Source organism: Colletotrichum godetiae (assembly GCF_030913485.1).
Source record: "Colletotrichum godetiae strain CBS 193.32 chromosome Unknown BDP55scaffold_55, whole genome shotgun sequence".
NCBI lineage: Eukaryota > Fungi > Ascomycota > Sordariomycetes > Glomerellales > Glomerellaceae > Colletotrichum > Colletotrichum godetiae.
Window position 1 is genome coordinate 176,108 of NW_026851303.1, and position 21,775 is coordinate 197,882.

Below are 21,775 nucleotides of genomic sequence, written 5' to 3' on the forward strand. Positions count from 1 at the left end.
TAACTGTCCTCCCGGCCTCCGCATCTCCGACGGGACTCGAGCAGTGTGGTACACACCAGCCACATAATTAATACAAGCTTAAGTAGGAGGCTACAGTGGTCTTCTTCGGCACATGTAATACAAAAGATGCAGATTACAGACCGCCGATAGAAGTACTCCCTTACTTCACGCCGCTCAAGCCCTCAAGATACATAACACCCTGATACTACCCATCTGAGATTGGCAGAGTTGAACAGTCGATGCTTCTCATTACAACATCTCAGAAGACGCTCTCTTCCATTCAGTAAAAATGAAATACACTCTCCCGAATGCCCATGTGGGAGAACAAGACTTGGCAGGGAAGTTTGCTATTGTCACGTAAGTGTGAACCTGCGAATGACTAAGACTTTGCTTCGCAGCACTATTCCAAGCCACTGAAGCTGACCTTAGCTTTGACATTTAGCGGCGCCTCCAGAGGTCTGGGGCGCGGCATAGCCTTCCACCTCGCCTGCCGGGGCGCGAGCATTTTAGCGACATGCTCTAATGAGACCTCGCTGAGGAATGTCATCTCCTTGCAGGAGGAGATTGCGCTTCTCTATCAAGAGCAGAATCCTCACAACCACGTCATTCCACGAGTCTTCGGCGTGGTTGCGCCTCTCACAGAGCCTACACAATGCTGCGACAGCATCGTGGCTGGAGTGAAGCAACATTCCAGTGGCACTGTCAACATCCTTGTGCAGAACGCAGCCCTGCAAGAGACAATGCCAATTGAAGGCATTGATGAAGGACATGTACGTCGCATGCTGACAGCGAATATATCGACCGCAGTTCAACTCGTTCAAGCCCTGCTGCCGCACTTCGCCCCGGATAGTCGCATCGTCAATATATCGTCTGAGGGAGCACGCCAGAGTCAGCCAGCCCCAGTGACATTGCTCTACGGGGCCTGTAAAGCAGCGCTAGAGTCCATGACAAGGGTTTGGGCGGACGCACTGGGAACAAGGGCTGGTATGGAGAGGACGACCGTAAATTCGCTAATTGTCGGGGTCACGAAGACGGGCGACACCGCGAACGGATTACCTGAAGGCCTCCCTGATATCGAACCCGTCCGGCAACTCATACAGTCAAAGATGGAAGCGTGCAGCGTAGATAGGAGGCTGGGCGAGGTTGGTGATGTTGTTGAAGTTGTGGGCTGGCTGTGCTGTGAGAAGAGTCGATGGGTATCCGGGAGCGCCGTATGCGCTAACGGGGGAACCGTCAAGATATTGTGAAAGGGTAGTCGATCCTAGCAACGAGGGAACAGCAAACGAGGTGCAAACGAGGTGCAATTCTACAACTGAGCTTCTGACAAATGGCAAACCCAATTGAAAATTGATTTCTCCAATACATGATATTCGGCAAGGTTCCCGCTTTCTGTTCTCCTCACTTCGAACCATAGCTGTTCAACAACTCATCGAGATCCAGCACAAGCCCGGCAATTGTAACCCAACGAGCTCAACTAAACACTAACTCACTTCAATTCTCCCGGCTAATGAATGAGAAGCAATTATGACCAAGAGCCTCGTATAGTTGACCATTTCGCTCATCATTTTTTCTCACATTTAGTCGCTTAGCAAGCACCTTCTACGGTTTCCAAGCGTTCACTGTTAGACTACCATGAAGGTATCTCAGGGGCGGGGCTGCAGCCTGGACTTTGCAACACACTGTTTCGCAAGGACTTGTGCAGTAGTTGCCCTGGGACCTACGAAATGGAACTGAACCATTCACTCCGGAGTCTACGCCGGAGTTGCCTTCGAGACGTCCGATGCTCTCCGAGACCCTCACAATCACGCGTGCCGAAACTTTCCCAATGACTCGCTCGCAGGACCTACACTAGAGCAGGCATGGACCAATATGTGTTGCACCGTTAGGAGGGTGGCAGAGACAGCACTAGGTTTCAAGCATCGACCTTTGCTACAACCAGTAGTCTCAGTGGTGATACTTGACCCCTACAACGTGAGAAGTTGACTCGGATTGATGTTCTGCAATCTAGCCACAAAAGTATCTGCCTCTTCAATATATCATTTTATTCGAGGGAATTAGGCGTTTCCGCAAGATTAGTTGCCTTTATTCGACCTTTTCAAAAGTGATTCCTTGTATGGATTGCGAATTCGGGCGAGAACAACTCGCTGCAAAAACAATGCACAAAATGACGAGGGAAATAAACATGGATGCGCTCCATGCTGCGTCAACGAAACGAATCAGCGAATTTGCCATGGAACATCTCAAAGACGCGTCGCTCAGCTCATGGCTTTCAATCATCGTATTATTGGTTAGTCAACATGATCTACGATTTCCCCAAGCAAGGCTTGGGCTTCGCTAAAGAACAACCCAGTTCACGGCATATTGGCTCCTCTTGATAGGATATCGCCTGACCTTACATCCATATGCAAAGTATCCTGGCCCTAAGGTTGCTGCAATCTCAGAATTATGGTTTGCATACTACTGGTAGTACACCACTCTTCGCGTAGGCTGCAATTCCCTTCATCTAACAATCCGTAGGCTAAGAGGTCGCTGGCCATGGGCAGTCGAGAAGGCTTTTGAAAAATATGGAGATGTCGTACGAATTGCACCTAATGAGATCGCCATATTCGGGTACAAGGCAATAGTCGGTGCGTTTTGAAATTTGATTGACAACATTTTCGCGTACCATCAAGGGCTAACAACACGATTTTTTTCCTACTTAGACGTTTTGATGCCTGGCAAGACAAACGATGCGCAGGCATTTTTGAAGACCGAAGAGCTGGGAGCTCTTGCAGGAAAGCACAAAGGTTTCGCTGCTGATACGGACCCAAAGATTCATCGTCATGTGAGAAAGGCCATGGAACCAAGCTTCAACATGAATGCGATTAAACGTTGGCAAGAGCCGCTCTTCCACAAGCATTACGACCGATTCGTTCGCAAGGTCGAAGAGGCTTGCCGAAACGGTCCTATCAACTTAACAGAGGTAAGTGTAATTATGTCAAGTCCTGAAAGATCATCTTTGAGTTTGACTAAAGTTGACCTTCTAGTGGAATGAGTGGCTCAGCATGGATCTTGCCGGCGACTTGACATTTGGACATGACTATGGCAACATAGCAAACGGTAAGATATGTGGACCAAAGAGGAAAATCAGTTTCTTACCGTTGGACTGTCGAACTGTTTAGGTGAAGCCGGAGAGTTCCTGGAAACGTTCTCCAAGTTGAGTTTCTGGGGCACCGTGAACCAGGTTTTTGCACGCTTTCCCCTTCTTTACCCGTTCGTGTTGCTTGCCTTGAGTCCTAGCTTAGCGACAGTGGCGCCAAAACTCCAGCATATCAATAGTAGGTACATCGATGATCGAACTCGGACCAGCGATTCTCTTGAACACGAAGACTTCATGTCTTCTCTCATCAGAGACGGCGAAGAACCGCCTGGAGTCGACTTTCTTGTTGCTCAAAGCATGAACGTGGTCATAGGCAACGCTGAAGCCACTTCCAACATGTTTACGGTATCGGTACATTTTCTTGGCATGCATCGAGACAAACTCGAGAAGTTGAAGACCGATATTCGTGGTCGCTTTGCTTCCTACGAGGAAATCAAATCCGATAACGTGCAAAACATTACGTGGCTCAATGCTGTCATCAACGAGGGTCTTCGACTAGCTACTCAGGGCACTTCAGGTCTACCTCGCATCAGTCCTGGAGGCTTCGTTGATGGCCACTACATACCTAAAGGGGTAAACTCGAATGTTTCGTGTCTAGTTATCTAAGAAGATCTCTGCTAACCGATGTCGTGCTCTAGTACCGCGTTCAAACGAGCTTCTGGGCAGTTTTCCACTCAAAGCGTTACTTTGCGGAACCGCGAGAATTCCACCCCGAGAGATGGCTTCCAAAAGACCATCCAGATTATGACAAGACATTTGAGAATGATAAGCTGTCTGTATTCCAGCCTTTCAGCATTGGTACGCGAGGCTGCATCGGTCGCAAAACAGGACTCTTGCAGGCGCAGCTGATGATCTCCAAGATGGTTTGGGCCCTGGATTGGGAGCATATGAATCAACACGAGATGGACTGGGAATGGAATCTGAGAAGATACGCTATGAATCAGTTGCCCCAGGTGGTTGTTCGTTTCCGAAAGCGATCTACATAGTTCTGAATCGAAAGGTGTGTGTGATGTGAGAGTCATTACCAAGCATTATAGAACTGAAAATAGAGCATGGAATGAATGCATATCACTTAAATTCAGTTTCACTGTCCAGACTAAGTACTGCATTAATATAATGTGCGTCAATACACTGTCATTCACATTCCTGAGGCGGGTTCAGGATTCCACTGCGGGGTTGATTTATCGATTCAAGCCCGTACTGGATTCTTTTCCCAGTATCTGACGCAACGGCCAGGAAGAACTTGACCAAGACTATTGCCTCAATATCTGTGCCAATGAAGGTGATCTTAGCTTTTGAAGATGCCAGTGAAGCTGCTCGGCATGTTTTATTCTCATGAACTTGGCCACTATTTCCGGATATAAACACTCATGTGGATAGCTCCGACACGAAGCTGCCTCTGAACCCGTTTCAAGGTCAAGTTAAAGGGGGACATGCCCCTCAGACTTGACTATTTGCAATTCCTGTCTACTCTACGTCAATCTAATCTTTCGCTGACAGCACCTTGCTTCCTTCGGCCAGTTCCAGAAGGAAACGGTGTTGGGCATAAAGATTGTTAATCCATTTCCTGTTTAACTTTCCGAAGATGTCTATTTGTGATTTGCGGTTAGAAATTGCCATGGAACTCAAGGTTAATCTGATGCCACTCACACATAGGAACGCAAGTGATGAACAGCCCTAGTGAGACGATCCCCAGGACCATGAAGACAGTTCCGGGACCCGCTTCAGTAGTCCATGTATTGATGAAGGTCGAGAATGAGTAAAACAGAAAGTTCTTTAGCATCATCTGGAGAATGAAAATCTCACTAGACCGTTGTGGGAATGTGTCTCTAGACCGTTGCTATCAGCTTGATGTGCCCATCATGTTTATAAACGGAGAAGAGTCTCACAAGATATAGAGCCCGGCCGACGTCGAGGGAACTGAGATACTGAACGCCATACAGCCTAAGCAAAAGGCCCCTAGGAAATACCCATTCGCATAGGGGTGATTGACCACCCACATAAGCAGGAACCATCCGAGCCCGCTGAGGGCGGCACCGAGTATGTTGACAGGGATCCTGAACTCTGCTTCGTACACGCCGCCGTTCCATTTCGACATTGTCATTGCAGACCAGTCGCAGATTGAGCCAACAGGAATGGCGAATAAACCACCAATGAGTGCGCCAGCCCAAAAAAAGCCATTCTGCTCAATGTTGAGATTGTACGGAGGCATTGACCAGATCTGAGACAGGATGTAGCTGGATGCCACAAAGCACGCATTGAGCACTGCGCTTACAGCCAGAATCCAAAGCACAGCTGGGTTGATAAAGTTGATGAAGAGCTCAGCTAGCAGGCGAACGATGCTCTTCTCCGTGTAAGTCTGACGAGACCATGGCGCTAGCATCTGCGCAAATGTTTTCTTTGGGACGATGACAACATCGGTCTCGGCAATTTTGTTTTTGGCTGTGATATTGGTGTCAAGGGGCCCTTTGACGGCTGTAATTTCCTCGTCGCCGCTGGATTGAGAGCTGGAGGCCAGGTCTTGCTGAGTGAAAGCCGCTCGCTTGAACTGCATTTCAGGAAGCAGAGCAGCCGTCATGACGAGACCTGCAATGTCGAATGGCAATTCAGCAATAAACAACATCTTGTAGCCGAGGCGCTCTGCCATGACTCCACTGATGATTGATGTCATCGAAACAGTGCAAGCTGACGAGGCGACGACCATGGCGATTCTCCAGCCGCGTTCGTGGAGATAGAACAAATCCCCAATCGCCGCAAGCGCCAGACTTTCCCAAGCTGTAGCGCCTAGTCCTTGGATCATACGACCGGCGAATATCGTGCTGTAATGGGATCTCTGGGACCCTGCTATACAGACAGCGGTGCCAAGGGTTCCGGTAATGGCTGCGAAGAGAAATTGTGGGCGTTTTCCATACTTCTGCGCAAAGATTGATACCAAAGGCCTACGGTACAGAGCATTTTAGAATTAAGGCTTGGGCAGGGAGAATACTTCAGGTAAGAAAGAAAGTTGACGAACCCTATAGCCGCAACGATGAGGAGGTGGTAACCAGACAACTCAGCAACCTTGGTGATACTGACGCCGAGGATGGGGGCGAGAGCAAACGTGGCTGGGCTGAGCATGGGACCGGGCAGTGAAGCGAAGATGATGGTGTTGAAAAAGATGACCCAAAAAGCCGCTTCCTTCTGTCACTTGGCCCAGAGCTTCCACCATCTTGCGTGTTAGACGAGTCTTATTTGCTCTCTGTGTGGGGGGTTTGACTCACCAATGGGTCATTTGGGTCTTTCAAGGATGGTTGAGGCACCAAGACCGTGTCAACTCCCTAATTAAGGTGTGTGAATGTGATGTTTGACACGATGCTGGGAAATACACGTGGTCTTACCATGTAGGTTGTTCTCATGAGCGTGCCTCTACGTCTCGGGACGTCGTGGGCTAAATCACTGGTACTAGAGGACGACCTGACAAGATGGACGGTCCCCGTAAGAACTGCACCCTCTCCAAGCTTTGCGTCAATAATCCCGAGAGGCATGTTTGGATGTTCTTGGATCAAATTGCTAAAGTTTGGGCAAGCTTAATGGCGTCGGAAATTTGAGCCACTGGCAGGCCTAATGTTTTTGTAGCAAAGAGCGATGATTCAAAAATGAGAAGTCTGAAGATGCTGAATTCCCATTGTGCAAAACAGATTCTTCGGGCTTCACGATGATATCTAAAACACTTCTTTATTACACGTTCATAGATGAGCCTCTAGTCACTGGGTGGTCTACTTTTGGACCTGAGATTGGCCGGTTGCACGAAGATTCAACAGCAACCATCTTGTGTACACGGCCTGGACAAGCCCAGCAAAGCAGCAGGCCTAGTGTAACATGTTTTGCAAGGCCTGCACACGCCAGCCCCAGTCAGCAGAGTCTCAACCATGCTGTAACGATCTCTGAAGATTAATAGTTCGTGTCAATAAGATGGGTGATGGAGGTCGTCCTAGCGTCTTAAATGTAACCTCGCGCTTCCGCGGGCGCCCGTAGGCGCCTGTGCCAAGGGAAATGTCTCCGACTGAGCTTCGGAGGCTACTCCGCCGGCCCGGACCTTACTCAAGGGCCCGGGATTATCTCTCCGGACCAAGTCCCAGCACTAGTTTCACGCCTCAGATACCTCAATATACTCTGGTTCAGACATCGGCGTAGTGCCGTAGACCCAAACAAGTATTGTAGTTTCTTGTCCGGGGGTAGTCAGATAGCAAAGCGTTCCGTGCATGCAGCTGCGAAAGTTTTGCTAGGTGCTAGAATTGTATCACATGCCATGTTCGATTTGTATGTGACGTTCATTAGCATGGGGGCTTGGACTACACTGATCTCCAATCAGTAGATCTTATTGAATCCTTGCTCAAAGTCTTCAGAATTGAGAACGAATTTTTACCCTCGCCTGGTGCTAGAGTAAACATTTGACTGGATCAACCATTGAAACCCTTTTACGAAAAGAGTCCAAACCTTCAACATGGACGCCGCAAAGAGTCAGTCTACGAAGGTGGATTCTTGGTTCTTTCAAAATATTGACGATAATACGGAGCCTTACTTGAGGCGTATTTCTACCGGAAATAACACACTTTCGGATCGTTTGCAATTTAACATCGATGACGGGCAGAGACTTACGGATCCTATCAAGCCGGATGAAGATGAAGGCAAATATCCCGAGGGCATCACTCTAGTTCTCGTCATCTTGGCGTTGGCGCTGGGCCTTTTTGAGGTAAAGCCCCAACGATCAATAACCACAAATGCAAAAGTTGGCGGCAGAATAAAGACTCTTATGACTGACAGTATCACTCAACGAATTAGTTCGCTCTCGATGCCACCATTGTCGCCACCGCGATTCCCGTCATTACCACCGAGTTCAAGGCCCTCGCAGATGCCGGTTGGTATGGCTCTGCATATCTGATGACGATAGCAAGTTTCCAGGTGCCATGGGGCAAGCTATACAAGTTTTTTATTCCCAAATGGATCTTTCTGACAGCGCTCATCATCTTCGCCGTCGGAAGCGTCCTGTGTGCTATTGCCCCCAACAGCGCCTTCCTCATTGCCGGACGTGCGGTTCAGGGTATTGGCGCCGCCGGCTTGACTGGCGGCGTCTATGTTATCCTGGCGCTCGTCACACCTCGTAGTAAAACGCCAATCTACTTAGGCGCGTTTGGCGCCATTTTTACGGGTGCGAGTTCTCTTGGTCCTATTATCGGCGGCTTCCTTACAGAAAAGTTCTCATGGAGGTGGTGGTAAGTCCAGTCAGCGTGTAAGATGCACAGAGAGGGAACGCTGACAAGTTGCGTATCGTAGCTTCTGGATCAACATACCCTTTTCTGTCATCGCCGGAATCATCGTTCTGTTTTTCTTCAAGATTCCAAGTACTGTCAAGACCGTCAGGGCACCATGGAAGAGCATTGTACGTCAAATGGATCTGATGGGCGTCGTTCTTATCACTGGCATCATCGCCCTTTTCGTCACTGCAATGGAGTCCGGAGGTATCAAACACGAGTGGGACTCCGGCTTCGTCGTCGGTACTCTGATGGGTTCGATTACGATTGCTATGCTGTTTGGGTTTGAGCAGTACTTCATGAAAGAGGATGCCCTCCTTCAAGCAAGGTTCTTGACCAACATGAAGATCGGCTTCCTTTGCATTTTCGCGTTCATGTAAGCGTAACCCCTGCTCTCGAGATGTTCGGTTCTTTTTACTAATACCTTCGTAGGCTTAGCTCAGTTGCGTACTCAATCCAGTACAATTTGCCCGTCTACTTCCAGGCGACGAAAGGGTTCACTCCAGCACAGAGTGGTGTCAATGTTCTTCCCTTGTTAATCGGTGGAGGTGAGTCATCTTACCTTTGCTTAAATCTAATGCTTCGTCTCATACTTACATATTAGCGTTCCTCACACTACTATCTAGTGTGGCGTACTCCAAATACCGAAATGACCGCCTATATTGTGTACTCTCTGGTGCCCTTACTGTTCTAGGTTCTACTCTGATCCTCACTCTTGGTCCGGACTCTACACCAGTTCAGTACCTGCTTTACCAGCTCGTAGTAGCTTTCGGCTATGGCTTAGGAACTCAAGTTCCGGTCTTAGCTGTCCAGGCCACAGTTGATGTACAAGACGTCCCCCAGGCAACAAGTATCGTTCTACGTAAGTCTTCTCCGAGGCCAACATTTGAATCGTTATTAGTACAAGGGAGTATCGTACTGACAGACAACCATCATTGCAGTGTTCCAACTGCTCAGTGGCGCACTGGCAGTATCAGCTACCCAGAACCTTTTCAGCAACATCATGTTGCAGAATGCTTTGCGAAACGTTCCGAGTCTCACCGCTACCCAGATTTTGGCTGCAGGATCCACAGATCTTAAGAAGCTTTTCTCAGCAGATATTGCTCCTCAAATTATCGCAGCGTATACAGAAGGTCTTCGAGCATCGTGGGCTATGGGCGTCGGATTCGCTGGAGGTGCAATGATTTCTGGGATGTTTGTTGGGGCCTGAGTTCTCTTTCATCTTTACTCACTCGCAACTTAGCCGTCCTCGAGATGAGTACCATTCCCAGACTTCTTGACAGGGTAAAGTAATCTCGAATAAGATTGTTTCCATAAGATCCATACTATAAAGTTTATAGAATCTTCAATTTGATCGAATTTCACCCGTCTGATTCATTTCCCGTAGACTTACTGTTATCTATATTTCCAGACCAACGGCTCCCGTTGTCTTCTAAGACCCCCTGAGACAGGAATCGTAAACGTGTAAAGGAAGCAATGCAAGGCACTTGAATATCACTCAATGTATGAATAAATGTACGTAAAGATAAGCATAAGTTCTTCCTGTATATCTTAGTCGTAGGCAACACTTGTGCCAACGACCTTCTTCTACCTTCGGGGGCTAATTAACAGCGGGGATCGCTTGCCTCGAAAAGAAGCATGCAACCAACCACCTCGTATCGAACCTCATTGAACATCTTTTGAAGGGGCACCAAGATGCCCACGGCATCGTCCTCATGATTATCAAAGACCCCAAAATAGTTATTCAACCACAAAACAAGGCGCGCCAGCGGATTGCGACTCACGCCCTTGCCCAGGATAGTAGCTCCGAACACGACGCCGCCAGGCCTTAACAAACGACCCATGCGTCCTAAAGCCTCCGCTTTGCGTGCCGGGGGGCCAGGCAGGCAATGCAGCAAGAACATGAGAGAGATTGCGTCGAAGCCGCCTTCTGGCAAACTGTTTCCCTCCGCAAACAAGCTCTTCGGCTCATCACCTTGAGCTAGGAAGTCGCCGACAACCTTCGTAGCGTTGGTACCAACCTCTGGATGTGCCCTCTCAATGACGGGTAAAGTGACATCCAGGCACGTCTCGTTTAGATCAACGAGAACATACTCAGTCCACTTAGGCAAAGGAGCTCTGGCAGGGAAGTATCCTGTGCCAACTCCAATGTCGAGGATGCGGGTGAGTGGGGGACCTCCTGGGTTGGATTTGTATGGCTCTGCAGCGCGAGCTATGTTGCGGTTGAAGAAGGCGATGAGTTTTTCGGCCGAGCAATTCCAACCGTAAGGTGAAACAACACCAAAGACGAGGGTGTCGTAGGTCTTCAGGTTGCTTGGATTGTATGCATCTGCACCTTTTGCTGTATCCAGCCTTTTTGTTTGAGTCTGAGTCGATGTTTGTGACATTTTTTTTAATGCTTGGAAGCTGGCAATTCGTGGGCCGTCTATGAAAAGAAGATCTTGGGGTAGGGAATAGAGCATATTGGTTTCCCAGAGTTCAGGAGAGTGGAAGTATCCTGATTATGGGCCCCTACATGCTATTCTCGAGTTCCAGCATTTGTATCAGTGCTGAACCTATGCGCGACAATGCTAATCTTTTTCCAGTTAGAGATAGTCTGTCCCCAAGTTCAATTCCTTGTCTCCCTGAATCACGGTTTGTCTCTCAATCAACAGCTTTTAGAGTGTAACTTGAGAGATGTTTCAGGGAAGTTGCCTCCGAGGCCTGCCCGTGCCCCTGCAATTGGTGAGCAGCCGCGGATAGAACACTCGGAGGGGAAACAGGATCAGTCCGAGAGAGCGTGAGGCCGCTGGAAAGCCAGGTCCGGTCTGCCATCCCCACCACGAACTCCGAAGCTCCGGGCAACTTTTGCAGGGGCGGGCCTTGAAGCGGACGTCAAGTGAACCAAAGTTCGCCTTCTGTTTCTTATTATCCTTGAGGTCTTTTTCGAGATCGACGGATTGGTAGTGTCCAGAACAGTGTAGGCTGATTACTTCCTGTAAGTTTACTCAAGGAAACCTTTGCTTCAACTTTTACCTCGCTTGACGCGTGCTCTTCTTTGCGTCAAACAAGAATACTCTCAGAACAACCCTCCTCGAGTGAAATGGCGGCTATTCAATCCATCTTCCAAGAGTATGCAGAACGCCTAAACTGCCGGCTCCCCAACGAGGACACGACGAAGCTCTCGTCGACTGGACACTCGGCCTCTCAGCTTTTGAGCTTACCGGCCGGGTTCAAGCATCTAGAAGTTTCAAGTAACGTGAATATCACAATTATTCACCAAATTGGAGACGCTTCTACTGGAGATTTAGCTGCGATACTTCTCGTGCAGATTTCGCCTAAGGCCGACTCTCCTGCTTCATCGACCGCTACGGTAATCGAATTTCGGAGGCATGTGTTCTGCCAAGTTCAGCAAGTTCAGGGCACCACCATCTCCAACATTAAGGTTATAGATGATGTCGATGCACTACGCAATAGCGACTCTCGGGCGGTACGGCCCCCAACCTGGAGCGCTAAAGCTCCCCCTCCAGGCTTCTCGCTCGCTGAGACGTACCGCGCATACTTCAACTGCGTCTCTACCAGGACCATGGACGAAAATTTGTCGAAATTCACCCATGATCACATAACTTTCAATGGACATTCCATAACCCGCGAACAGTACAGAGAAGCTATGGAAGAGTGCCATGATGTCATGGCAGACTGCAAGAACACGCTCGAGAGTCTCATTGTTGATGAGGAGAAACAGCAGCTTGCAGCAAGAGTGGTGTTTGAATGGACACCAGTCAAAACTTGGAATGGGATAGAACCAACGGGCAAAAGAGTCAAGTTCACAGAGCATGTATTCGTGTGGTTCGATGAGTGTAGAATGCACACAAGCGTCACGTTGTTGGATATGGAAGCGTTCAGAGAGCAAATGGGAGTCTAGTCCGTGCAATTGATAATTAATTCAATGTAAATGCCCAGGTGTGGTTCCCTTCTCCATGACTTTGACGCCCTGTTGCCTTAGGTTGCTAGAGGTCACAGTTCGGTCTGCCCAAGAGCCGGAGCAAGTTTCGGAGCCAGTTACTGCTGAGCCGGACAGTCTCGGACCAGCTGAGCACTGTAATCTTGTGACTAGGGGTACCTAACCAAGGTACGGACAGAGTATCTGTACCCTCTAACATGATTGCTCGCAGTTCCTATTGACTAGAGCATACGCTACTTACGTCCACCAACTCCATCCTCATCTACAAACCATCGTCAACATGGAGAATCAAGTTGCAAGTGTCAAGGCCTCAGAGCATGACCTAGCCGGCAAAGTGGCAGTTGTGACGTAGGTAATGTCAATTTCCTATTTTCGTTCAATCATTAGGCCATTCTTTAATCTGTCGCTCCTACTGATCCATGGCTCGGTTCCTAGAGGTGCTTCGCGCGGTATCGGACGAGGCATTGCCCTCCACCTCTCAAGCCGCGGTGCGAGCATCATTGGAACATGTTCTGCACCGTCCTCCCTGAGCAAAATCGAAGGCTTGAAAGCCGAGGTGGCTTCACTGTACAGCAAAGACACTAGATTCTCCGCACCACGGATTACAGCTGTCGTTGCGCCGCTTCTAGAACCCCAACAGTATTGTACCGCTATTGTCAACGCAGTCAAAGAGTACGGGGGCTTGAACATCCTCGTACAGAACGCTGCGGTCGTGGAAGTTGCGCCAGTGGACTTGATCGGCCAGGACCACGTTACTCGCTTGCTTACAGCCAACGTTGAAGCACCTGTATTTCTTGTGCAAGCACTTCTCCCGTATTTTCGCCCTGACAGCCGTATCATTAATATCTCTTCTGAAGGAGGTCGAGATCCTTCTCCAGTTGCTTGTACGTCACTTCCACAATTTCTTCCCTACCCTCATAGCTTTTCATCGAGACGGTATGGGTCACTAATCTTTGAGACCACAGTGGTTTACAGCGGTTGCAAGAGCGCTTTGGAATCAATGACTCGCGTATGGGCTGACGCATTGGGGACACGGCCTGGGATGGAGAGGACTACAGTGAACTCAGTTGCTGTTGGCAGTAAGTTTTTCCAAGTTTTTCCACGAACTCCGTCAACCACAAAAATGTCCAAAACCTTCACGTCTAAAGCTGTACGTCTCCTTTTAGTTACCCAGACTGAATTGGCATCACAAATGCCGGATACCCCCGAAATTCGACAGTTCCTTGAAGCGAAGGAAAATGCATGCAGTGTAGAGAAGAGACTTGGTAGAGTTGGTGATATAGCTGAAATCGTTGGCTTTTTGTCATCTGAGAAGAGTCGATGGGTCAGTGGGAGCGTGGTCTGCGCAAATGGTGGTGCTGTAAAAATACTTTAGGAAAAAGCCTTTCTCCGTCCGTCTAAGCTCGCCAGAGCTTCACGGTTCAATCCTAGGTACTTGTCGCGACGAGGAACGATTCCAGGTCAGAGTTTCACGAGTAGATTATCAAGCATGAAAGCTTTCCTCAAATTATCAGTTTTCAGATCACCGTCGCTGCACGTTGACGTGAGCCGCTCACCACCTCTGCATCGCGTTCCTTGCCCAACAAAGTTTTGCTCAATTGAGATGGACAAAAACCAGACAGCGATGATGGACCGGAATAATTCAGGTGCCGTTGGGAGATCGCTCATTCCTTAAACATGTTTTCTCTATAATTTCCAATGTGCTCTATAGGAAACAATCCTAACTCCAAGTATTTGATCTAAAAAGAAAAGCTTTTAAAGCCCCCATCATCCAATCCTTTGAACGCCGCCCTCAAGTCCTAACATGAAGTAATCACTCAAACGCCACCAACTTACTCTTGTCGGCGATCCTAGCAGCAAAGACCTCCATAGGGACCGCAGCTAAAACCTCCAAAAGAGCCACAGTTGCCTTCATCTCCCTCGTAATCCAGTTCCTAACCTCGAGCGCAACCAAAGAATCAACACCGTAGCGGTACATAGGTCGACCTGGATCAACTTCAGACACAGGCATCTGCAAGATGTCGGCCACCTTCTTCACCAGCGCCTCAGTGATAATATCCAACGCCTGCTGCTTGTTAGCGGCCTCAGATAAGCGCGCAGAAAGTGAGACAGTATCCGACTTTCCAGCACCCGAAGCGCTGGTCGCTGAGCTCGTCACAGCCAGAGGTCCGAAACGTGGAATGCTGAAGTATCCCGGCTGATCGAGACCGTGTGCTGCCATAATGTCTGCGGTGCCCAGTCCTGTTGTCACCTGAGCTGGCGGCCATGAAGCTGGGTCCTCGCTCTTCTGCCGATTGATGAGGCCCCTGAAGAGTGCATGGAATGCCGGCTCTCGGATGCCCAGAGTCTCTTCCCACAACAAAAAGTTGCCTGCCGCTCCTTGTTCTGCGAGCACGCCAACGTCACGCATAATACCTAGGTTGACCGACACGGCCTTGAGCCCCTGTGACCGACGGTAGTGCGCTAGCGTGTCCTGGTATGTGTTGCCAGCGGAATATTGTGCCTGACTAGGGTAGCCATACATACCCGAGATGGACGAGCAGATGATGAAGAACTCCAGAGGGCGGTCACGGTCGAAGTACTCGTGAAGGTTCCATGTGCCTTGCACCTTGGGCCTGAGCCCAGTCTTCCACCAGTCGTATGACATCTTCTCAAAGACGATGTCGCGAAGAGCCATGGCCATCTGGACTACGCCCTTGACAGGCGGAAGCTCTCGATCGCATTGATCCAGAGCGGACCGGAACGAAGCAGGGTCTGACACATCACCGCGATAGGCCTTGACGTTCGCGCCCATGCCAGACAGCTCTTTGATCAAAGCCTTTGCATCCGGGGAGCTGTCTCCAGATCTCGAGAGGAAGGCAATGTTTCGAGCGCCACAAGCGATAAACTGCCGCGCCAGACTGCGTCCCAGACCACCGAGACCACCAACAAGGAGGTACGTGACATCAGGATTCAGCTTAAGAGAGTTCTTGGCATTGCGCAAGACTGGAGCGTCTGCGTTATCCGTAAACGACATGACCATCTTGCCGCGGTGCTTTCCTTGCTGGATGGTGCGGAATGCATCTCCCACTTGGCCCATGGAATGCACCGTCAAGGGGCTCGGAGCACGGAGTGTGCCCTTGTGGACCAATTTGAAGGCCTCGTCGAGGATCTGGCCTAGCGCAGCCGGGTCCTCTTCGTAGAGCGTGAATTGGTTGAAGAACGTGAAAGTCGTGCTCTTTCCAAACGGTCTCATGTCGAGTCGGGTATTGTCGAGGATATCGCGCAGACCAATCTCGACAAAAGTGCCAAAGGTGGCCAGGCACTCCCACGATGTCCGAAGAAGCTCTCCGGACAGTGAGTTGAGGACGCAGTCGACTCCGCGACCATTCGTAACACGCATCACGCTCTTTGCAAAGCTGGCGTCGCGAGAATTGAAAATGTGCTTCTCAGGGATGCCATACGTGTTAACCAACAGCTTTCGCTTGTCTTCGGAACCAACAGTGACATAGACGATCAGACCCAGGTGAAGGGCAATTTGGACAGCCGCTTGGCCGACACCACCAGCAGCAGCATGGATCAGAACTGACTTGCCCTTGGTCAACTTTGCAAGATTGACGAGTGCATGGTAGGCGGTGGTGTGGACGACGGGCAAGGCGGCGGCCTCCTCGAACGACATGGTGTCGGGAATATGAGCAATAATGCGATGGTCAACCCGAATCTTGGTAGCATGTGTACCAACGCCCAAGAAGCTCACACGGTCACCGGGCTTGAAGCGACTTGCCTGACTGCCAGTCTTGACAACGACACCGCTGCCTTCTTGTCCCAAAACAGACATGGGAATGAGTCCCATCGTGGCCATGATATCTCGGAAGTTGATACCCGTGGCCTTCACCTTGATTTCGACTTCGTGGTCTGCGAGAGGGGCACTCAGCCGGTCGTCTTCGATGAATTGCAGTGTGTCCAACAGACCAGGCCTCTCGATCGAGAGCCTCAGGTCTTCGTCGGCACCGACAGGTGTAATCCGGGTCGAATCATGCAAGTGATGTTTGATAGAGTTATTCTCATCTAAGCTCCTGTAGATGCGGGTCACCTGCAGGACGCCATCGCGCTCATGGAACTCGTCATCTTTTGTGGTTTCCGAATTCAAGATGCGGGATGCCAGTGTCGGTCCGTGTTGCAGACCTGTTTCTTGGCTAAGATGGAGAACCTGGAACCTGGTGCCCGCAATCTCGCTCTCGACGCAACGAGACAGACCATCAATCACGCCGAATGATGGGTTGTTGCCACAGGTGATCCAGAGAAGGCGCTGGTACGTCAAAGACAAGGCCTTCACAACTTCGTACTCCTTCTCCGACAAGTTGTCGAGTAGCGGCTTCTCAAGTTCCAGCAGGGAAATGAGAACTTCAGTCTCGGCCACATCGGATTTCGGCTCATCGGCGAAAGTCCTCGTTGACACTGCGTAGCTCTGAGCGACAAGCAACTCCTGCAGAGACTTGGAGAATTGTCGGGTCTCTTTGGACATTGTCGTCGGCTCCATGATGACTGCCTGCCGGGTAGACGCGCCGTTGACCGCGGGCTTCGTGCTCGCGTTCCTGGCACCCCAGTACAGCGCAAGGCGCTCATCTCCCTCGACTCCAAAGACAAAGTCATAGCCTCTAGCTTCCAGTCCAGCAGGGGTGGGCTGCTGCTTAGCAGCAATGAGAACTGTAGCCTCTGGGTTGGTGAGGCTGAGAACGCGGTCAAGGAATTGGTCGCGCTTGTGTATCTTTTCCACGTCGCTGGAGATGATCAAGAGGTCGGCTTTGGGGATGTTCTCCGGCAAGGGACTATCCAGGGCCCCAAGTTCGAATGGCTCACCAACCACCGCAGTCCTGTCGGTCAACGGGCTCTTGGCTGCGTTGATGACTGCGTAGCGGACTTGACTCGGGCGCACTATATCCTCAGGGAGGCCTGCGATGACTGAGTTGCGCACGGCATCGTGGTCTGGGACGAGCTGTAGGAGCGTTGCTGCTGGATTCAAGTGAAGTGCCATCCGAATGACCTGTATCGTCAATGTTAGCATCCCGAGAAAAGTTACCGGTATTGATTACAAGCATACCTCAGCCATTCTATCCCTGGGCTTGATAGCAGAGACCACCCGGCTGATTTCCTGTGGCTCCATAACATCCAAGGCATAATTCCAGCGAACTTCTGAGGTGATGTCGGTTGGGTCAACCTCATTATCCTCGCGACCTCCGCCGTCGTCCATGTTGAGTTCGGCAACTCGGAAGTCTTTCACGACGAGGTAAGGCTTGGAAACATCCTTATCGAACATGAACATGTCCGCAGACAAGTCCGTGAAGCCATAACGCTCAGAGAGGCAGAGTCCAGGCATGATATAGCCCACGTCGCCGGGGATATCGGCCGCGATTTCGAGTTCAGTAAAGTGAACAGGAACGAAAGGTCTGGTAAAGTCGAAGCCTCCGTCCTTGTCACCGATCCACGTACTGCTAAGCCAGCTCTGGAAGACTGCATCCAAGGTACCAGCATGAATAAGGAACGGTCGCTCAATCTGCCCCTTGCTATATGTCTCTCCGATATCCGTCACTCTGATGTTGAAGGTGCTCTGGCCGTCGCCGACATGACAGCCCTCGATACCCTGGAAAGCCTCTCCGTATTTCCAAGAAGCGCTGTTCATATGGTTGTAGAAGTTCTCCTTGGCATACCCGAGACTTGACTCCTTGTGAACGCGGTGGTAGTCCGCGACTCTGGAGGCTGCAATGATCGTATCTTCCTCTGCCATCTGCGGCGTTGTGTCTTCGTGGTAGTCGATCGTCATCAGTCCACGGCAGTTATCCCTCAGTTGATCACCTCCGACGCATGAAGACATGGTAAACTCCCACCGCTGCGGGGGTTGATCCAAGCGTAGACTGTAGATAGGGTCTCATGTGGACAATTACTTCCGTTGCAACTCCTTCGGGGAGTGCCATGGCAGCAAAAAGAGAGACATCGCGTAAGCGGAAAGCTCTGGCAGTCTTTCCCGGTGCGACGAGCTGTTGGCTGGCCTCAAGAATGATGCTTGTCATACCGGCACCAGGAAGAAGCACGGTGCTGCCGACCATGTGTCCACGAAGCCACGGCTCGTCTTCAAGACGCAGGAAGCTGCGCCAGACTCTCTGTGTCTCGTCCATCATTGGAACCGGCGCTCCTAGAAGACTTCGCGTAGGAAACTTCTGTGCCAAGAGTTCCTTCGCAATCCGAGAATCGCAGCGGAAGACCTTTGAATGGTTCCAGGGGTAGGGTGGTAGGTTGGTGAGAAGCTGACAATGAGAATCGCCATTGACCTTTTGAAGCTCCAGAGACACACCTTCGGCGAAAAGCTCGGAAGCAAGCTGCAAACTCGTGTCGACGGCGCTTTGGAGGCGGGTGAGAACAGATTTGTAGCCGACATCGCTGATGCCGTGATGAGACAAGATCTGTTCGATAGGGCCACCAAGAGCACTGTGAGGACCAAGTTCGATCAATAGGTCCAGAATCTTGCCGCCTGCCTCCTCAGTTGCTGCTGGAGAGACCATCTCCTTGATTGCTTGCTCGAACAGGACAGGCGAGACCAGGTTGCGCACCCAGTAGTAGCCTCCTAGCAGCTCAGGTGCAGCCTCACTACCAGTGACACTAGATACCATGGTGACACGCTTGGTCTCGTCTTCCTCTGAGCTATTTGGCTCAATGTCGGCGATGGAAGCGGCATAGTCTGCGGCAGCACCCTGCATGTGGCTAGAGTGGTAGGCGACGTCTACCTGAAGCATGCGAGCAAACATGCTCTCCTTTTCGAGGATGGCTCGCAGTTTTTCTAGAGCAGCCGAGTCACCAGAAATGGTAACACTATTGGGTGAGTTGACGCAGGCCACCGTTGCGACACCACCGAGACTCTCGCCGTGCTGCGCCAATAACGATCGTGCCTGGTCATAAGAGCAGCCCACAGCCATCATACCACCCTTGAGGCCGACGAGACCGGATGAAGCCTTGCCTCTGAAGTAAGCGATAGCAATGGCATCACGGTGGGTGAGCGCTCCAGCGCAGTATGCCGCTGCAATCTCTCCGCTCGAGTGGCCAGCGACCTTCTTAGGTGTCACGGCCCAAGAGCGCAGCTCGTCAACCAGGGCAATTTGCAAAACGGTGCAGATAGGCTGGCTGATCATGGGCGCCTTGAGACGTGATTCTTGCTTCGACCTCGACAGCTCCTCGACGGGGTCCCAGTCGCAGCCCATGGACTTGAGAAGGGCCGCAGATCGCGCGACGGATTCTCTAAAGACCGGGTGGGACTTGAGCATCTCGACGCCCATGCCGGCCCATTGCGCTCCTTGGCCAGTGAAAACGAATCCGATTCTCGGCTTGCTATCCGGAGTCCTCGTAGTCTTGTCGCCAGCAGTAGTCAAAAGCTTGTGTCGGAGCTCAGCGGCGCTTTCAGCCGAACAACTCCATCTCCATGTCAAGCCCGATCTCGCAACAGATAGAGTGTGAGCCAGCTTCGCGAAGTACTCTGGACTCGAAGCAGCGGGACCAAGAGTGTCCATGTGATCGACCAACTTGTCGCCTATGCGTTTGAAACCAGCTTGATCGTGACTGCTAAAGACGAAGAGTCTCTTCTTGTTGTTTGGAGTCTCTTGGGCGACCCCGTTGGCGGGCAACAATGACTTCCACTGATCCGAGTTGAAAGACTCCAAAACGACGTGCCCGTTTGTGCCGCCCATGCCAAAGCCGCTGACACTCATCCGCTTGGTCTTGCAGACGGGCCAAGGTGTCAGCTTTGTCGGAACAGCCATGTTCCATTCGTCGAAGGGGATGGCGGGGTTTGGCTTGTTGAAGTAGATGTTCGGGGGAATCATGCCGTTCTCCATAGCCAGGACGCCCTTAATGATTCCCGCTACACCTGCGGCAGCTTCCAAGTGACCGATCTTCGAATTCGAGTCAGTCTTACAAGGAGGCAGCAACCTGAAATCTCGGGGTCCTTACATTTGGTTTCAGACTTCCCATCCATAGCTTCCGTGACTTAGTCGCACCTGAGCCAATGGTCCTAGATATCGCTCCGGCTTCCAGGGGATCTCCGGCCTTAGTACCTGTGCCCTACAAGAAAGTCTCACTGTGAGCATGGCTATCTTTTGAATTCAATCGTACATACCTGGTCGTAACTTACGTGAGCTTCGACATACTGGGTGGCAGAGTAGTCCAGTCCATTAGATTCGTAGACATATTTGATGAGCGCTGCCTGCGCCTCGCCCGAAGGCAGCGTCACACCTTGCGTCCAGCCATCCGAGTTGGCGCCCGTGGCCCGGATGACGGCACGGATGGGATCACCATCAGCGAGCGCCCTGTCCAGCCGCTTGAGGATGAGGGCGCCAGCACCTTCACCGCGACCATAGCCACCAGCATCCGCATCAAACGACCTCGAGTGACCCTCGGGATTGAGGAACGTCAAGTTGGCCAGCTGAATGTTGCCATCTGGTGTGAGCGTCAGGCCGACACCACCCGCGATTGCCATCTCTGACTCTCCGGAGTGGAGACTCTGGCATGCCAGGTGCGTAGCCACCAGACTTGAGGAACACGCCGTCTGGATGGTGGCGCTGGGGCCATGGATGTCGAGAAAGTGCGAGATGCGATTCGATACCATCTCTTCACAGTTGCCGAGGATGTAGTACTTGGGCCAGTTTGCAAAGTCTCTGGTAACCATATCTCTGTAGTCGCTTGTCGAGGAGCCGATGTAACACGCAGTCTGCGAGCCGGCAACCTTGGGTAGAGGCATGCCGGCATTCTCGAGTGCCTCGTATGCGACTTCCATCATGATGCGCTGCTTCGGGTCCAGAGCCATGGCTTCTGCTGCCGTAATGTTGAAGAAAGATGCGTCCCATAGGTAGGGATCCTCCTTTAGGAAGTGGCCTCCTTTTGTGGCCAAGGTGTTTACGCGATCCTTGCTGTTGGGATGATGGAAGGCGTCTGAGTTCCACCGATCCGTATTCGGGGAGTAAGCATCTTTTTTGGAGATTAGCAGAGACATTGGTATTAGGGATCTCATGGAGAGCACCGGTCTTCCTCACCTCTTCCATTCTTCAGGAGGTCCCAGAACTTGGATGGTGATGTAGCATCACCTGGGAAGCGACATCCCATCCCGACGATCGCAATCGGGATACGCTCATCTTTGCGGGCTGCAACCATGTTGAGTGCTGTGTCGTGAAGGTTTTGCCTGTTGTTGAGAACTAGTCTATGGCGCTCGCGCGTTGTATTTGGTATTATCTATAAGAGAAAGAGCGTTTCTAACGTGTTCTAGGCAGAGTGAAAGGCGGCACAGGTCTTCGATGATGATCATGGGGAGCAACTCCATATAGGTGAATATCTGACGATCGAGTAACATTGTTTCTTATCATAGCACAAGCGGTATGCCATGTG

General features: G+C 50.9%; 8 protein-coding genes across 8 annotated transcripts; 5 read left to right on the plus strand and 3 right to left on the minus strand.

The window, feature by feature from the left end:
• Window positions 1–128: 128 nt before the first annotated feature.
• BDP55DRAFT_591514 (uncharacterized protein) lies at window positions 129–1,341 on the plus strand. Its single transcript, XM_060570928.1, has 2 exons — window positions 129–357; window positions 443–1,341. The coding sequence occupies exons 1-2, from the start codon at window positions 290–292 to the stop codon at window positions 1,245–1,247; spliced, it is 873 nt and encodes a 290-aa protein (XP_060424677.1). The 5' UTR covers window positions 129–289; the 3' UTR covers window positions 1,248–1,341.
• Window positions 1,342–1,875: 534 nt separating this feature from the next.
• On the plus strand, window positions 1,876–4,125 carry BDP55DRAFT_719549 (cytochrome P450; the record flags this gene model as incomplete). The annotated part of the gene is made up of 7 exons (XM_060578439.1): window positions 1,876–2,287; window positions 2,351–2,448; window positions 2,518–2,627; window positions 2,703–2,962; window positions 3,027–3,099; window positions 3,162–3,712; window positions 3,778–4,125. The coding sequence occupies exons 1-7, from the start codon at window positions 2,114–2,116 to the stop codon at window positions 4,123–4,125; spliced, it is 1,614 nt and encodes a 537-aa protein (XP_060424678.1). The 5' UTR covers window positions 1,876–2,113.
• A 496-nt stretch (window positions 4,126–4,621) lies between these two features.
• Window positions 4,622–6,663, minus strand: BDP55DRAFT_732932 (major facilitator superfamily domain-containing protein; the record flags this gene model as incomplete). The annotated part of the gene is made up of 6 exons (XM_060580007.1): window positions 4,622–4,728; window positions 4,790–4,968; window positions 5,029–6,078; window positions 6,153–6,319; window positions 6,400–6,456; window positions 6,517–6,663. 6 exons carry the CDS (start codon window positions 6,661–6,663, stop codon window positions 4,622–4,624), a joined length of 1,707 nt encoding a protein of 568 aa, XP_060424679.1.
• A 959-nt stretch (window positions 6,664–7,622) lies between these two features.
• BDP55DRAFT_636566 (major facilitator superfamily domain-containing protein) lies at window positions 7,623–9,640 on the plus strand (the record flags this gene model as incomplete). Its single annotated transcript, XM_060572897.1, has 6 exons — window positions 7,623–7,871; window positions 7,961–8,391; window positions 8,453–8,806; window positions 8,863–8,978; window positions 9,035–9,292; window positions 9,372–9,640. The coding sequence occupies 6 exons, from the start codon at window positions 7,623–7,625 to the stop codon at window positions 9,638–9,640; spliced, it is 1,677 nt and encodes a 558-aa protein (XP_060424680.1).
• A 400-nt stretch (window positions 9,641–10,040) lies between these two features.
• BDP55DRAFT_533997 (methyltransferase) lies at window positions 10,041–10,730 on the minus strand (the record flags this gene model as incomplete). Its single annotated transcript, XM_060567869.1, has 1 exon — window positions 10,041–10,730. A coding segment is annotated over one exon (690 nt), but the record flags the coding sequence as incomplete, so codon positions are not given.
• Window positions 10,731–11,512: 782 nt separating this feature from the next.
• BDP55DRAFT_636568 (uncharacterized protein) lies at window positions 11,513–12,334 on the plus strand (the record flags this gene model as incomplete). Its single annotated transcript, XM_060572898.1, has 1 exon — window positions 11,513–12,334. The coding sequence occupies one exon, from the start codon at window positions 11,513–11,515 to the stop codon at window positions 12,332–12,334; it is 822 nt and encodes a 273-aa protein (XP_060424682.1).
• A 265-nt stretch (window positions 12,335–12,599) lies between these two features.
• BDP55DRAFT_678278 (3-oxoacyl-reductase) lies at window positions 12,600–13,860 on the plus strand. The gene is made up of 4 exons (XM_060575976.1): window positions 12,600–12,721; window positions 12,809–13,257; window positions 13,339–13,452; window positions 13,540–13,860. Exons 1-4 carry the CDS (start codon window positions 12,654–12,656, stop codon window positions 13,746–13,748), a joined length of 840 nt encoding a protein of 279 aa, XP_060424683.1. The 5' UTR covers window positions 12,600–12,653; the 3' UTR covers window positions 13,749–13,860.
• A 218-nt stretch (window positions 13,861–14,078) lies between these two features.
• BDP55DRAFT_754940 (reducing polyketide synthase) lies at window positions 14,079–21,544 on the minus strand (the record flags this gene model as incomplete). The annotated part of the gene is made up of 6 exons (XM_060580732.1): window positions 14,079–17,396; window positions 17,454–18,239; window positions 18,295–20,289; window positions 20,348–20,458; window positions 20,514–21,361; window positions 21,427–21,544. The coding sequence occupies 6 exons, from the start codon at window positions 21,542–21,544 to the stop codon at window positions 14,187–14,189; spliced, it is 7,068 nt and encodes a 2,355-aa protein (XP_060424684.1). The 3' UTR covers window positions 14,079–14,186.
• Window positions 21,545–21,775: the final 231 nt, after the last annotated feature.

Coding starts and splice junctions, on each gene's coding strand:
- BDP55DRAFT_591514 (XM_060570928.1), top strand. CDS start 290: ATGAAATACACTCTCCCGAATGCCCATGTGGGAGAACAAGACTTGGCA. Junction 358..442: donor GGGAAGTTTGCTATTGTCAC/GTAAGTGTGAAC, acceptor TTTGACATTTAG/CGGCGCCTCCAGAGGTCTGG.
- BDP55DRAFT_678278 (XM_060575976.1), top strand. CDS start 12,654: ATGGAGAATCAAGTTGCAAGTGTCAAGGCCTCAGAGCATGACCTAGCC. Junction 13,258..13,338: donor AGATCCTTCTCCAGTTGCTT/GTACGTCACTTC, acceptor TTGAGACCACAG/TGGTTTACAGCGGTTGCAAG. Junction 13,453..13,539: donor GAACTCAGTTGCTGTTGGCA/GTAAGTTTTTCC, acceptor GTCTCCTTTTAG/TTACCCAGACTGAATTGGCA.